This window comes from Cinclus cinclus, chromosome 17 (genome assembly GCF_963662255.1).
Source record: "Cinclus cinclus chromosome 17, bCinCin1.1, whole genome shotgun sequence".
NCBI classification, from domain to species: Eukaryota; Metazoa; Chordata; class Aves; order Passeriformes; family Cinclidae; genus Cinclus; species Cinclus cinclus.
This window is the reverse complement of record NC_085062.1, coordinates 12,080,925-12,096,361: the sequence shown is the minus strand read 5'-3', so window position 1 is coordinate 12,096,361 and position 15,437 is coordinate 12,080,925. Positions and strand designations below refer to the sequence as shown.

The window sequence follows — 15,437 nt, the reverse complement described above, 5'->3', positions numbered from 1 at the left end:
GGCTCTGCTCTCTCGGGGCCCGGTTCTGCTCTCTCGGGGCCCGGCTCTGCTCTCTCGGGGCCCGGGGCTCGAGGCCCGGCTCTGCTCTCTCAGGCCCGCCGGTGATGCCGGCCCCGGGCTGAGCCCCCCGCCCGGCCATGCTGCCCTGCGGGGCCGTGCTCTGGCGGAGGCTGCTCAGGAAGCGATGGGTCCTCGGCGTCGTCTTTGGGCTCTCGCTCGTTTATTTCATCACCAGTACCTTCAAGCAGGTCAGTGCCGGCCCCGGCCCCGACACGCCGCGGTGGGGGTTAAAACATCCCTTATCCCACGGTACTTGTGTTCTTCGGGTGCTGTCACCCAACTCCTGGGTAATGCTGCCGTAAGAGGGACGTTATAAATATTTAATAGACGCAAGAGTTTAAAATAGGAGTGCCCGATTGTGTGTTTGACAGCAGTGATTTGAAACAAAACTGGGAAAAGAAAGTCTCCAATGGGTTTGGTATTTAATGTTGTTGTGTCTCTTGGGAGTGGTGATTCCACTGGCAAAGGGCTGATAAAAGAGAAATATGTTCAGCTGTGGTTATTTAATATAATACATACTGCTTTTGTGGTGTGTATATATATATATATATATATATATATATATATATATATATACACAGTGAGTTCAGCTGTGTTAGCTGATCCATGGTGAACTTAAATATCCTCACTTTACTGCACTGTGTATCTTCCTGTTGTGTATGAAGTAAGATACTACAAGTAGTAAATTGTTTGCACCGTTGATGCCAGAGTTTCCTGTGCTGTGGAATTTACAAGTACTAGGCATCTTTAATCCTGGGAAAGGCACGTGGATTGAAGTGGCAGGAGGAATTTGTATGCTTGGCTGCATTTCTGTTTTTCCTTGCAGGAAGAGAGGATGGTGAGAGATCGGAATCTCCTCCAAGTGCAGGAGCATGAGCAGCCCATCATGTGGAAGGTGAAGTTCAGCTCGGGGAACAGCAGCCAGCTGAGCAACCAGTGCAGGAACTCTGTGCAGGGGAAGCTCCTCATTACAGATGAACTGGGTATAGTTGATATTTAGATGAATTTATTCTGCGTATGGCAGTGCTGAATGCTGCTTTGCCTGTCTGACTGCTGATGGCACTTTCATGTAACAACTGCTCTTTATTAAGGCATTTTTACTCAGCCCTTGGCCTCTTCTCCTCTGGCTGGCTGAATTTCCCTGTGACTGCAGATACTGCTGCTTTGGTCCTGTGTACACCAGACTCAGGCCCAGGGCTGTATGAGTGTGACTGTGGCCACCTTAAAGTCAAAGAATTCCAGTTACCTTTGCACAGAGCCCAGACGTTTAGTCCTGCTCAGTTTGCTGTGGTTGCTTGCAGAGCTCTTTTGTGTCTCCTTGCAGTGTGCTCCTGCTATCAGGGCTGTTAGGGAGAACAGCTGAGGAAACCTTGGCCTTGTGTGCAGGCAGCTCAGGGCTGGTGTAATTAGTGCTCAGTCACAGTTAACAAGTTTGTCTGACCCTTGCAAACCTGAGGTTGTTAACAACTTGTTTTAAGTGGTAGAGGTTAAAGACACTTTCCTGCCCTGCGCTGTGCTTTTTGCTTAGACCCTGAATCTTTCTTGGCCAAAAATCAAGAAAGAAAACCCACCACATCTTTTGTGATTTGCATCAGTGTTAAATTTAGCACTGCCTTAGGCTTAGTGCCCGTTCATAAGATCTCTAAAAATTACAGATCTCTTACAGTCTAACACTGTGGTAGTGCTGTCTCCATAAGGATATACATCATATTTCTGTACTTTAAGGATTCCACTCAGCAGTGACTATTACCCTACCCTGTACGGCTAAATCTGAGTCTCTTTATACTAAACTGTAACAGAATTATCTAGACACAGATCCATTGAAAAAATGTGTGTGGTGGGTTTTTTCCAATACAGTCAATGCCAATCCCATTCCCCCTTTCACAACAAGGAACTATGCCCAAAAAACCTCAGAGCTTAAATAATCTGCATTTAAACACTCATAGTGTATATACAGCACATATTAGAGTAAGAGATAATAGTTGTGCAGATAACACTAGGCTGTTTGAAACACTGCTCTCCATTTCAAAGAATGGCTGCATAGGACTGAGGGGAATCATAATCTACCAAATGGTAATAGTAGTGGGTGTCCTGCTACTACTTAATTAGTGGTTTGTTTTAGGGTTTTTGTGTTTTCACGTAGAGTTAGGATTAAAAAATACATGAAGGAATGGATTTTTTTATGTTTGGGGTTGATTGTTTATTAAATCTTATTAAAAATGTTCAGCAACACTTCTAGCTACCAGCTAGAAGCGAGTAAAATGGAGAGAGATTTAGTTAGTTATTGGTCTTTTAAACAGCGTAATAGAGAATTCAACCTATATTATTTATACTTTTAACTCAATAACTAAATTACTGTGATCCTTAGTGTGACAGAAACTACTGTTTGAAACCATGAAGAAGAAGATGAACACCAAAAGAGACACTACCCAAAATCCTTTCTTTTGTCCCATACTTATTACTATATTATAAAAATCTTAAATTTAAAACCTTCACTATGTGAAAGCACACACTTCTACTTAACTAGTATAGTTAAACATCAACAACTAAATGATCCAACATCAAATGATAAACAAGCCTCTTCTTCAGGCATGTGATTCTCACTGCAGATTTTCATAGAGCATACGGAGGGCTGTGCCTTGCCAGTTGTTACTCCTCTTGCTGTTTTGCAGGCTACATCTGTGAGAGGAAGGACCTGCAGGTGAATGGCTGCTGCAATGGGAACGTGCCCAGCACGAAGCTCTACAGCTGTGACAGCTGCATGCCCAATGGCTGCTGCAGCATCTACGAGTACTGCGTGTCCTGCTGCCTGCAGCCCAGCAAGGTGAGGGCCTCTCTCCTGCTTTCCAGGTGTTCTCAGCTGCTTGGGTTCCTCTCTGCCTAAAAGTGCTTCTTTGTCAGGAGCTTTCCACTTAAAGGGACAGTTCCTTTTCTTGGAAGGATGAGGAAAGCCTCCGAAGAGTATATGGCAAGCTATAAATAAAGTTTTAACAAAATTGATCTGTCCCACCTTTGGGAGGAAATACTGGGAGCCTTGCAGTGTTTCAGCTTCAGAGGAATCGCATTTGCTGAAGGAAAATGATTGCAGAAGAGTTACTCCAGCCAGTATTAGTTTTGTAATTGGCACTTCCCCATATTTTGTGAGCTTATCTTTGATTTTTGTCCTGATGCTGGGGTTCTGAGGAATTAGCCTTTCAGTGCTTGCTAGAAAGCCTAAGTGGAGTTGCTTACTATTCCTCTGATACCTGAGCTTTGTAGGTTAGGGTGGGCTTTGACTACTCCTTGCTGAAGCAGAGTGTTTCTGTTTTTTGCTTTTTCTTTGCTGACCACTTTAGCAACATCTCCTGGAGCGGTTCTTGAACCGGGCAGCGATTGCTTTCCAAAACCTCTTCATGGCAGTGGAAGATCACTTTGAGCTGTGTCTGGCCAAATGCAGGACTTCATCACAGGTGAGGCACAAACAAATGTGCTCTAGGAAAATGGGCTCAATCCTGTGAATGGCTGGTGTGTCGTGTTTGTATTCTTGTAAAAGTTGAAGCTATGGCTGAAAGCCAGTTTGAAGGGAAAGCACATTATTTAGAGCAGAACGAGTTGCACTTAGGAAAAGAGGAGCTTAACTAAAAAGAGACTGAGTTCAATGACTAGTGAGCATCTCAGATGTTTTCTGGGGAAGATCTCATTGGGATGAAAACAGTGAGAGCTGTTACAGTAGCCTCAGAATGCTCTTTATTTTATGGTACAGTTGGAGACTAACCATGTGCTGACAATCATCTGCATAGTAACTCAAAAACTATGTTGTAATTTATTTGCTTATTAAGGATGGAGGTGAACTTGTGTTATCCATGTGATTTTATTAGAAATTTTGGTCTAAGCAAGCAGTGGCCTGTTTAGAAAGTGCTGTTGGCCATGTCCTGCAGCTTCAGTAGCTATGTAGCCCCATGTAGCCATAGGGATGGACTGCAGACAGAGGGTAGAGTTCCAAATGTCTCCAAAGTTACTGGGATTTTTTACCCATAAAATCTGAACTCTACCTTTTATCAAGAAAAATGCACAGATCTTAGATAGCAACTTTGTGCTCTGCTTGCTTAGAACATTTGATGACATTGCCTAAACATATCTATTTTTTTTATTTTTATGAAATCTGTTCCTGCCTACTTGGGTAGTCTCTTGAAAAGGAGGTTCTGGTTCAACATTGCAGTGCTGTAATACATCAACTGGCTCTTGTATGTTGGCAATACAGAGTTCTTTGACTCCAAAGGCACACTGATGTGTAGAAGAATTTGGGATTTTTTTGTTTTGGCTGTGCATAAATGCTGTGGGTTTTGTCCCTCAGTGAAGGGATGCCTTGTTTCACTGTGTGTATATTGTTAAAGCTTCTCCTCCTTTCCTGGCAGAGCGTGCAGCATGAGAACACCTACAGAGACCCAATTGCCAAATACTGCTATGGCGAGTACCCCCCAGAGCTCCTGCCTGTTTGAGAGCTGAAGATCTGAGCAGCAGAAGGAAGGAACTGGAGACTTGAATCCAAAAGAACAAGGCAGCAGCTGTTGCTTTACCAAAACCTCAGTGTAAGAAGCTTGTCTTGTGTGGGGGCAAACCCAGAGGTGAACAGAGGAAGTAAGGAACTTAAGGTCTTCAGGACTGAACCTTGCTTTCTTCAATTTATTGTGCACCTGCTTTGAAGTGCTGGTACTGTGCTGCTGTGCCAGTACATTCTTTGAATACTTCCTCTAAATTTCAAGAATTGTGGAGTCAATCTAGGCTGTAGAGCATCAAGGGAAAATATCTAATGTGGCTTTGCAGCTGTAAATGGAGGTTCAGTTGTGTCTCTGCAGTCCAGAGACTTTCCAGAGTGACAGCAGTAAGTGGAGTTACTACTCCTTTCAGAGAGCAAAGTATGCCTGCTGTGCTCCTGTCTCTGGAACTCTTCTTGACATGGATGGTGTACACTACATATGTAATTATAAATTATTCATCCATTTTATATGGGTCCCTGGCTGAAAGTATGAATGCTTTGCATAGCTAGTTGTGGATGCCTTTCAGTCCCTGCTTTGCTGTGTCAGCTAGAAGGGATATTTTAGATCCTGACTAAAATTGGTAGGGGTTTTTTTTAGCTTCTTAGTCTAAAGGATTTGTATTGAGATTTGTCACTATAGTGCTTATGTTCCTCTTAGTGAGTTTAAACCATTCAGAACTCCAATGGAGTTGTTCTGCCAAAGTCCCATAGCACAACAGAAGAGCAGGGATCTGCCTGTGTTCACTGTCTGAACACTTTCCCTGTTACTCTGCAGCAGTTTCCTCAAAGAGGAGTCCACTTTTGTGAGCAGCTCTCTGCTGTCCACTGGCTGACAGGGAGCAGGGAAGATTTGTTTGCTTGAAATTGTTCAGGCCTTGGTGTTTCTAATGTATTTCACTCCTGGTTGTGCAGGAGACAAAAGGGTAGAGTTGGTAGAGTTGACATCTCCACACCACCTTTCCCAGACCTGCCTGTGCCTTCCCACGCTGCTCCAGTGAAGGAGGCAGGATGGGGTTGTCAGCCTTTTCGAACTCCTTGGCATTTCTGGCAGATCCTAAAATGTTCTACATCTGCATCTCAGGAAGCAAACAGCACAGCTTCCTTTTAGCCCTTGGAGCCGTCTTACACCAAATTCAAGCTGATCTTCACCTTTTACAAACATAATGAACAGGCCTCAGTTACATGAAGACAAGAATTCATTGTCCCATGCTTGTTTTACACAAGCCAGTGACCAGCTCCTGCCACTGTACTTCGACCCGTGGGGGAAGGAAAAGGCCAACATGCGACCGGGAGTTCAGAATAGAAGGAGGCTGCGTCCTCCGAAATCTCGATAGAGACCCCACGAGGGTATGGCGCAATGGACTCTCTCCCTTTATTCGAATAAAGTTGCAGGACTCCCCTGTCTCCTTTGTGGACGCTGCCTTTTCATAGCGTGGCGTTTCGCACACGCTGAATAAACCAGCGAGACTGGGCCCCGGCGTACACTGAGGTCGGCCGGAAGTGACGCACCTGATTTTAGCGTGCCCTGAGCCAATGGTAGCGCCGGCTATTCCTCACGTGACATCAGCGCCCGCCGCTGGGTCCTAATTTCCGCCCCCGCGCGCGCGCCGTCTTGAGCATGCGCAGTGCGGCCACCCTGGCGTATTCCCGCATTCTGAGGGAGTTTTGTGGGCGAAGCCTTCATCCTTCTGTGTGTGAACGTGTCCGCAAAGCGCTCGCACGGTCTGCCCGTGGGCTACGCCTGGCCCTGGCCCTTCGGGGGCTGTGCAGCGGCACGGGGCGGTGCTGTGGGTTGGGTGAGGGCTCCGCCCGGCCCGAGAGACCCCGCCAGGCCTAGGCCCCCGTTCCCGCCCTCCCGGCCCAGGTACACACGACACGAGCCGTGGGGTGAAGGTGAACCTTTATTACCGGGTGAGCCAAACTCTGCGGAAGCCCCAAGCAGGTCGAGGCCGCCTCGTGCCACGTGCTGGAAGAGCCCAGGGCGGCCGAGCACTCCATCCTCCCACTGCAGCAGGAGGCCCTGGCTCTGCGGCCCTGTCTAATGCCCCATGGAGGACGCCTGGGGACAAGGAGGAGGTTCTGCAGTTCACAGCACGAGGCAGCGCTGCCGGGCCTGCTCAAGCATGCAAAGATGGATTTTTCCCATCCCTCCCAGGGTTGCTGCTTTCCCTGCTAAGAGCACATCAGGGTGGCCAAGGAAAGCGTGGAAAGCTTCAGTCCCCCATTTTAGAGCCATTTGAATGCAGGTGACAGGGAGCAGTAGTAGGTGCCATTGTCGTCCTGACAGGCAGATGCAATGGTGAGGATGCAGGCATTGCTGGCCAGGTCTTTGGTGGCCGAGAAGCGGTCAGGAGTCTTGGCAGCCTTGTGCTTGTCTCGCTCGGAGTTGTAATAGAGCAGATACCTGAGGGAGTGGCCTGGGCGCTGCTGGTACCAGGAGATGCCGAACTGGCTGATGTTGTACTGGGGGCTCAGGGTGCAGAACAGCCGAGCGCTCTGCCCAGGCAGCACAAACACCGACTGTGGCTGCGTCAGCACAGGCTGAGCCCTGGAAGCTGCGTGCACCAAGGGTGCAGTTAGTGATGGAACCATGTCCCCCATCACCCTCAGCCCCAAAATGTCCCTCGGCTCCCTTGAGGCAATGCCATTACCCAACTGCCATGTTGCTCATCGCATCACACAGCCCAGAGCAAAACGCCCTACTCAAACCAACCCCCCCTTGGACAGCCCACACCTGCCCACCACCCTGCAGTGCCCCCAGGCAGAGCTGGCTCAGCCACAGCACCCTTACCTGTGCCCAACGTCCCCACCAGAAGCAGGATTGTGAAGCCCAGGGCCATGGCAGGAGGCAGAGACAGGGAGGCTGTTTCAGAGAGGTTCTGTGGTGCCGCACAAACCCTGGGTGCTGTGCCGTGGCACTGGTGGGGTGTATGTAAATGACACAGGGGGCTCAGGGACTCGGGTCCCCAGGGCTGCTTGCTCTGCTGCAGCTGGGCTTCAGAGACAGGCTGAGATCCACCCACCTTCATCCCAGCCCGTTTCCTTCAGCTGCACCAATGCACCCACAGACCACCCCACCACCCATGCCCTGCGGTGGCAGCGCTGACCTCTTCACTGATGGGAGGAGCAGAGAGGTTTCCCTGGGGTCTCCCACTCTGGCCCTCTGCTGTCAGGCACGCAGGTCAGGAGCCTGAGCCACACCACACCAACACTGGGGGCCAGCAGGAAGAACACAACGTGGGAAGCAGCTGTCCTGTCACAGAAGCAACATCAGGAAAGTTGCTGCTCCCTTCATGCATCACTCCATCACTGTGACAGGAATGACTTGGCAAGGTCTCAGCATAACTTGCAGCAGGGGCTGGGAGCTGCTGATGGTGCTGCATCTTCACGAGGGCCTCCTCAGGAGCAGCAGCCATAGTGGGTGGCTGCTGAGGCCAGCAGACAGGAGGTGTGTCCCCAGGGACCGGGGCAGAGGTGGCTGCAGCACAGCTGGTGCCTCGTGCGGAAGGACAGCAGCCGTTACAGCCAACGGCCACCAGCTCAGCAGGCGTGAAGCCACTCCTGTCTGTGACACCTGTCACGGGGCCCAGGGACACTGCGTCACACGGCCGCCAGCCCAAGCTGTCCTCAGCACTGAGGTCAGCAGGCTCTTCTCATGTGCCTCTTGCCCTCCACAGGCAGGCTCAGCCCCTGACAGTGCCACCTCATCACCATCCAGGGACAGCCGCTCCCTCCCTTCTGCAGCACCCACAGCCAAAAATGTTTGCAAGTTTGCCTCTGCAGATAGCAGCAGTTTGTGCTTCATGCAGCCAGGCCCCTGAGATCTTGCAGGTATGAGCACACTGCAGGTACAGCTCCAACTGTTGCCCACCAGCACTCCCCAAATTCTGCATAGTGGGGGCAAGATGAACATGAGTCTCCCTGCACAGGTCCTAGGGGAGGAGTGGCACACATACGCCTTGTCCCAAGCTCTGAGCAGGTCAAATCCATGGATTAGACTGACTGTGAACGGAAACCTGGTAAGACAGAGGGAAATCACCTCCTCATGGAAAGAGGGGCATTCCAGAGAAAGGGAATTTGTCCTCAGAGCAGTGTGCACTAGATAATGAAGCACATCAGTGTTGTTACTGGTTCCCATCATTCCAGCCCTCCCCATCTGTGAGCAGCCAGCCCAGGGACATGATTTCATCCATGTTTGCCACAGGAAACGGGGATGATGCTACAGAGCTCTGACTGCATGAACACTTGCACAGCAACATTTGGGCACCAAATAGAAGATGCAGCTGGCACAGGACCATCTACACCACAGAGCTACAAACCCCCACTGCCTCCTGCTCCAGAGCAGGACCAGCACAGACAGGGTCCTCAGGGAAATTCTTCCAGTGGCATCCAGTCATGTCACAGAGGAGGCCAGGCTGCCCTTGCAGCAGTGCTGGGCTCAGTTAGGAGCAGGGTGAGCAGATGTGACACCACTACAGCCCAGATGAGCTGCAGGACAAATGGGAGGGGGGAAGCAGGCAACACCATGAGACTACAAAAAGTCTGAAATTCAGAGCATCTGGGACCACATGGAGCAGGCAGCCTTCCTAACACGCTGTTGTTTAGCTAAGCCTTACTCTACCTCCCCTCTCTCCCCCCGCAGGAGGCTCGAGAATCTGCAGGGGCCATTCACTGTTGCTGGGCGATCTGGCTACTGAAACCACAACAGCGCCAGTGGGAAATGAGCCCGTGAGTCCTGGGCTATCCAGCAGCTCCCAGCGCTGCCTGCAGGAAGGGACCCGGCCCCACAGCCCTGCCCGGGGCACAGCAGCACCATGTTCGCCACAGTGAGATTCGGAGGTAGGTGGGGAAAGCCTCAGCCCTGCGGCCAGCCGGGAACCTGGGCCAGCCCAGTCACCCCACAGGGGGCAGGGAGGGACACAGCACCTGGTGCACAGCAATGCCCAATGCTTAGGGAACAGGCAGGAGAGCTCTGCCAGGGCACAGCAGCATCCTGCACATCACCCGCTTTGAAAAAAGGGGTTTTCTATTACCCCTGCACTCTGAATCAAGGAGGAAAACCACTCCAGCAGAGCTGGAGGTGAGGATGAGTTCCCCAGCCTGGCAGCTCTGGGAAATCACTGGAGGGGGCCCTGCTTATCTAGACACCCAGAAGAGCCATGGGTCACAGGTGCCAGCTGCTAGCAGAGCTCCTCTATTCTGGGCTGTGTGGGAAGGGTTCCCTGATTCAAATCCTGGCTCTCAGTTTCAGAGAGCAGGTATTTGTGGGAAGGACTGACCAGCCCCTATCCTGATCTCACCCAGCTGGCTGAAAGCCATGGCCTGACCCCAGACACTCGTGGCTGAAGCCATCAGACACACACAGTCCTAAGCCTTTGCTCCCTCTGCTATTTGAATTGGATCCCCAGCTCTGACTACTGATGTATGTCAGCCCTGGGGGATTTCTCAATTGTGACAAACTCGGTCAGAGTTCATGGCCAAAATATCCTAGGGTGACTCAGCCACAATCTCCAGCTCTTTCCCCTTGTGACTGGGACTAGCTTGTAGAAGGGGACTGGCAAGGACCAGGGCACACTGTTTTTTCCTACTCATGCTTGATGAGACAAAGTTGAAGGTCAGAGACACTTCATCAATCAGAACCATTTTCCCCAAATCAAAGTGCTCATCTTCTTGTGTTGACGTGGGGCACTCTCAGCACCCACTACCAGCAGTCATGGCTGTAATGCAGCTGCTCAAAGCCCTGCTGATGCTCCATGGGGATCCTGCCCTTACTGGCCCCAGTGGGCACCTCAGCCACCTGCTGTGCCTCCTGCCATGCCTGTGTGGTCTCTCAGTTTGGGGTGACCATGCTCCTATCTCAGGTCTCATTCCCTGTCTGCAGCCAACTGCCAAGAGATGGTGAACCTGCTCTGCTGTGTCCAGACCCTCACAGGTCACCTGAAGTGGAAGTGTCAGTGCACGCCTGAAGGTATGAATGCTCTGGGCTGTGGTCACTGAGGGACTGCCACTCACCTGTAAAGGGTAACAGATGGGTCACATGGGAGTCACAGCACACCCCAAAACACAGGGAAAGGGACAGCAAACCTCCCACTCCCCAGATCTCAACAGATTCTGGTCAAAGTCTGACTTGATAAGGAAAACACCTCTAAACCCCACAGGCTCATGTTGGTCACACAGGGGCACCCTGGGCTTCCTTCACCACATCTCTCCCTCCAGACTGCATTGATCTTGTGGATGAAAAGGGCACCTTGATGAACCTGAGCAAAGTAGAAAATCCTACATCTGAATATGCCAGTAAATACCTGCAGGGAAGGCAGTGCTACATCCTCGTCAGAGTTTTCCGTAAGTCCCTTTTCCAGACAGCACAGCTCAGCCTCCGGGCCAGGAAGGGTCTGCTCTGGGGGGAGGGAAATTTGGAGAGGGCACTGTTCAGCAGTCACTTGGACACAGCACAGAAGCTCTGAGGAGGCAGAAGCCAGCTCAGATGAAGGGCTGGAGCTGAGCCTTTGTTTGTCCAAGGGCTGCTCCAGGGGAGAAGGAACTTCTCCTGGGCAGAATCACCTGTCCCAGTTACAAGCCTTCTGTTCACAGCCAGGAGAGAGACTAATCCATTCATCCCATTCTGCTGGCAGGAGAAGAAAACTCTGAAGCCACTTTCTATGAATCTTTGCTAGAGGACCTGGGGAAACACTACCCTCACCTACCAGGTAAGAGCCAGGCACCCACCTCACCTCCACAGAGTAAGGAGTGCAGGCATGACTGCTGTTCACACCTCAGGCCTCATATAGCACCTGTGGAACTCTCCTCTGATGCCCCTGTGCTCCTTCAGGGCTCTTATGGCTGTGGGCAGCAAGTGAATTTGGGTACCAAGGGAGGGGACAAGCAGGGCTATTGTGCAGGACACCTCCCAGTTAATAGTGACACCCCACACCAGGCAGAGGCATACCCAGCTTGTCCCCTTGGCAAAGAGGGTCATCTCCTTGGAACAAACAGGGAGGGAAGGACATCAGCAAAAATTGGGACACCCTCAAGTGTCTCTCCCAGGCTGTAGTCTCACAGGTCGGCAGTGCTTTGCTCAACATGTAATAGGCAAGCGATCAACACAGCAGGAAAACACAACTCTGGAAGGGCTTGGTCACTCCACAGATCAGCTGCTGCAGCTGTCAGGAAAGATTCAGAGGACAGACCAGAGGAAGAAGGGTTCCTTGCAGAGGGCTCAGCCTCACACCAGCACCCAAGCCAGGAACAGGACCACCTTACAGAGCAAGAGGAGCTTGCAGTTCAAGAACACCCCTAAATGAGGAACAGACCCATCCATTACTGGTCACACAGACAGCACAGCCTCCACCAGGGCCCAACTACCTGTCCAGGTACTTATTCCCAGCACAGGAAGAGTCCCCTACTACTGAGCCTGTTCCTGGGACCCCCTGCCCCTCCCAGAGCTGCACCCTGACAAACCAGGCACACCCAAGCATCCTCCTGCTTCAAGGGCTCTCACGTTCCCATGGCATGGCCTGCACTCCCCAGGAACAAGAACCTGCACCTCCTTTCCACCCACCTGCACTGTGTCACTGGACAGGTCTGCTTCCCACTGCACCAACTCTGGAGTGGTCCTGCAGGCACTGCCACTGCCATCACTAGGAAAAGCTGCTCTAGAGACAGCCAGTCCTCACAACTGCAGAAACACCTTGCCAAGATGGCTCAAAGGCAGAACACACCTGCTGCAGGTACTGCTGCTGCTAGTCCTCCTGAACAACTTCTCCACCCAGAGTAATGCACCAACAGCCTAATATACTTATTTCTTAAAGGGAGTTAAACAGCTTTGGAGTGGTGCCTCTCTCACACAGGACAGCTTGGCCCATGGAGCACTTAGGCTTTTACTCTCTGGCATTTACTTTTTCCCTTGGCTGCCTCTCAAGAGAACACAAGACACCCCTGATAAGGCCAGGCACAGCTCAGGACATCTCTACCAAGAACTTAAGACTGTGACATTTAAAAGGGGCAGAGCTTTGAACACCAGCCTCCATTATCTGCTAACAGCACATGCTGCGAGCATTTACCATCTAGACTTTGATTTCCTCACAGATCCTAACAAGGGGCTGAGAACTTGTCCTTTATTCAACAGTCAGAGATCAAAAGGTGAAAAGACTCATTCTGCCATGAGAAATCCATCAGTTAAGCACCTTAAAGTGTCCTGGTTTCACTGCTGTGCCGCTAAAATTCCAGCTGAAGCCTCAGAATTCCCTCTTAAGCCAACGTGAGGAACAAGGTGTCCTTGTCCTGCTGGAGGCCAGTCCATAGCAGCAATCACGAGGCTGTGCTGCCAAGGTGACTGGAAGAGGAAAGCAGCTCTAAACTTCACCTGATGCCAGTGACCTTGAGAACATTGCATAACCTGCTAAAGCTTTAGTCAGATGAATCCAACTGTATGCGAGTCCCACAGCCAGACACGTCACACTCTTAGCACTGAGGTCAGGACAGTTATTCAGGAAGAAGATATCTATAGGAATCTGTCACTGAAAATACTGTGGGACACATGCTGGCTTACCTCTCTGCAGCCTCTCCTCTGCCTGGAGGGCAGCCAGTGCCTGGATCTCCTTCTGCCAAGTCATGCAGGCACAGTCCTTGCTAGGATGCACCCCCTGCTTGCAGGAAATACACACTTGTGCCTTGTCCTCTGTCTGATAGCATAAACATTTTGGTGGCTTAATTTTAGCATTAAATAAAGAACATGCAAAAGTGATAGGTCCAAATAAACTCTTTTATTTCTCTGTAATAAATACAGCATTGTGTGAATACTGAAGACCCTTCGGTCCAATCATTCCTTTCTTTCCCTACTAATTCAGAAGTGAATTACCACTAGAACACTCCTAGCTGGTCAGCCTGCTCCCTCCAGCTCACTCCCTGTCTCTCCTTCCAGTCCCTGTCGATGGCAGGGCTCTACACCATGATCCTCTTCCCTATGAGGGAGCAAATTCTTCACAGGAGAGAAGAAACACCTACAGGGAAGAAGCAGAAGCTCAGTATTAGGCACATGTTCCAGCAGCTACAATTAAAAGCTCACTCCCCCACGGTAACCAGCTCATAACCTGACTACTGACAACAGCTTGTACTAAATACAGCAGCAATTAGAGAATCAACCAGGGAGAGCAGCAGGCTTCCCATTGCAGCAAGAGTGGACCCCTAAGAAAGTACCTAGAGCCTCCCAACCTTGACAGAGAGACAGTCCGAATAATGCTTCCTTCTCAGCTGCCTCCTACTGTTCAGGACAGGGGAAAGCTACAACTGCTTCCTACTTAAAGCCCTATGGGGTACTATACCCCCAAAAGATCGCTCCTGCAACCTTCAAACCCTGCGAGGTGCTGTGCAGTTCTGTCCTACGGGGTCAGGGCACACTCACCATTGCTGTACTTGCACTGCTTCAGAGCCTCGTTGAAGCCCTCGCACAGGGTCAGGTCTCTCTGATTGGTAGCGCATTCCAGGAACTGCTTCATCTCATAGTGGCAGGGTCCGTACGGCGACTGCTGCATCACGGGCCGGGGCTCCTGCGGCCACGGACCCGGTCAGGGCGGCCCGAGGGCAGCGGCACCTCTTCGAGCATGCTCCCGGCCCCTTGAGCGGCGGGCGGCTGTCCGTCCGTCCGTCGGTCCCTCCTCCCTCCCCGCACGGCCCCGCTCCCCTCGGCCACAGCCCCGCACCCCCGCCCAAGGGCGGCCCAAGGGCACAGCCCGGCTCCGCTCGCACCTGGGCGGGCGCCGCCGCCTTAGCCGGCTCGGAGGAGCCACCGCTGAAGACGCCGGTGATGGCGCTGCCCACGACATGTCCCACGGCGGAACCTACGGCCACGCCGGCCGCCGTGCTCGCCATCTGCGCCATCAGCCCGGGCTGCGCCGGCTGCGCCGCTGGAGCCGGGGCCGCTGGGGCCGGGCTGTGAAGAGAAGGGAAGGGAGTCATGACGGCGCGGCACAGGGAAAGCGGCGTAGCCCGGTGCGCTGTGCCGAGCCAAACGGAGCCGATCCCCGGTACCTGGCGGGCGCCGGTGCGGCGGCGGGCCGGGACACGCTCCTGCTACCGCGCGCCATCGCTGTCTGCGCGCCCCGCCCCGCGCCCCGCCTTAAGCCGGCCCGCGCCGTCACGTGACGCAGAGCGCACGCGCACACGGGAGGCTCGGCTCCCTCAGGGCGCATGCGCAGAAAGCGCTGGGTTGTCTGCGCACCGCCCCTCCGCCCCCGGCAGAGGGCGCGAGAGGCCCGTGAGTCCCGGGAGCGGGGAATGATCAGGGAATCGATCAGCGGGGACAGCAAAACAACCGCAGGGACAGCAAAACAACCGCGGGGACAGCGAAACAACCGCGGGGACAGCGAAACAACCGCGGGGACAGCGAAACAACCACAGCGAAACAACCGCGGGGACAGCGAAACAACCACAGCGAAACAACCGCGGGGACAGCGAAACAACCGCGGGGACAGCGAAACAAATGCCGGGACATGGAAACAACCACCGGGACACGGAATCGACCTCCGGGACACCGAAAAAGTCACTGGGACACCGAAATGACCACTGGGACACTGAAACAGTCACCGTGACACCGAACTGATCACTGGGACACCGAGCCGGTGACGGAGCCCAGGCGTTGGCCCTGCACTGCCCCGGCCATCACACATTAAGCTGTGTCCCCGCTGCCCGGCCATCCACATGGTTTCTGAGCGCCCCAGATGTGACTCCAAACGCTGCCCCGGTAGCCCCTGCAGGGGCTGCACAGGCTTTCAGTGAGGAAATTTGTCCCTATTGTCCAATCTAATCATTCCCTGGCATAGCTCGGGGCCGTTCCTTTTGTGCTACCTTCGAGAACAGAAGGATC

The 15,437-nt window shown here is 52.2% G+C and overlaps 2 protein-coding genes across 5 annotated transcripts; one reads left to right on the top strand and one right to left on the bottom strand.

Moving 5' to 3' along the window:
• The first annotated feature begins 40 nt into the window (after positions 1-40).
• SPRING1 (SREBF pathway regulator in golgi 1) lies at positions 41-5,978 on the top strand. Of its 3 annotated transcripts, XM_062504184.1 has the most exons (5): positions 52-248; positions 887-1,043; positions 2,733-2,884; positions 3,396-3,509; positions 4,455-5,978. In XM_062504184.1, exons 1-5 carry the CDS (start codon positions 138-140, stop codon positions 4,536-4,538), a joined length of 618 nt encoding a protein of 205 aa, XP_062360168.1. In that variant the 5' UTR covers positions 52-137; the 3' UTR covers positions 4,539-5,978. The 3 variants fall into 3 exon arrangements, with proteins under 3 accessions (XP_062360170.1, XP_062360169.1, XP_062360168.1); XM_062504185.1 differs by lacking the exons at positions 887-1,043; positions 2,733-2,884 and having other exon boundaries at positions 45-248; XM_062504186.1 differs by lacking the exons at positions 887-1,043; positions 2,733-2,884; positions 3,396-3,509 and having other exon boundaries at positions 41-248.
• A 486-nt stretch (positions 5,979-6,464) lies between these two features.
• Positions 6,465-14,670, bottom strand: CHCHD10 (coiled-coil-helix-coiled-coil-helix domain containing 10). 2 transcript variants are annotated; one of them, XM_062504349.1, is made up of 4 exons: positions 14,585-14,658; positions 14,321-14,504; positions 13,977-14,118; positions 6,465-7,131 (listed from the first exon to the last, which is right to left on the bottom strand). In XM_062504349.1, the coding sequence occupies exons 1-4, from the start codon at positions 14,656-14,658 to the stop codon at positions 6,803-6,805; spliced, it is 729 nt and encodes a 242-aa protein (XP_062360333.1). In that variant the 3' UTR covers positions 6,465-6,802. The 2 variants fall into 2 exon arrangements, with proteins under 2 accessions (XP_062360333.1, XP_062360335.1); XM_062504351.1 differs by lacking the exon at positions 6,465-7,131 and adding an exon at positions 13,317-13,575 and having other exon boundaries at positions 13,977-14,121; positions 14,603-14,670.
• Between the last annotated feature and the right edge of the window lie 767 nt (positions 14,671-15,437).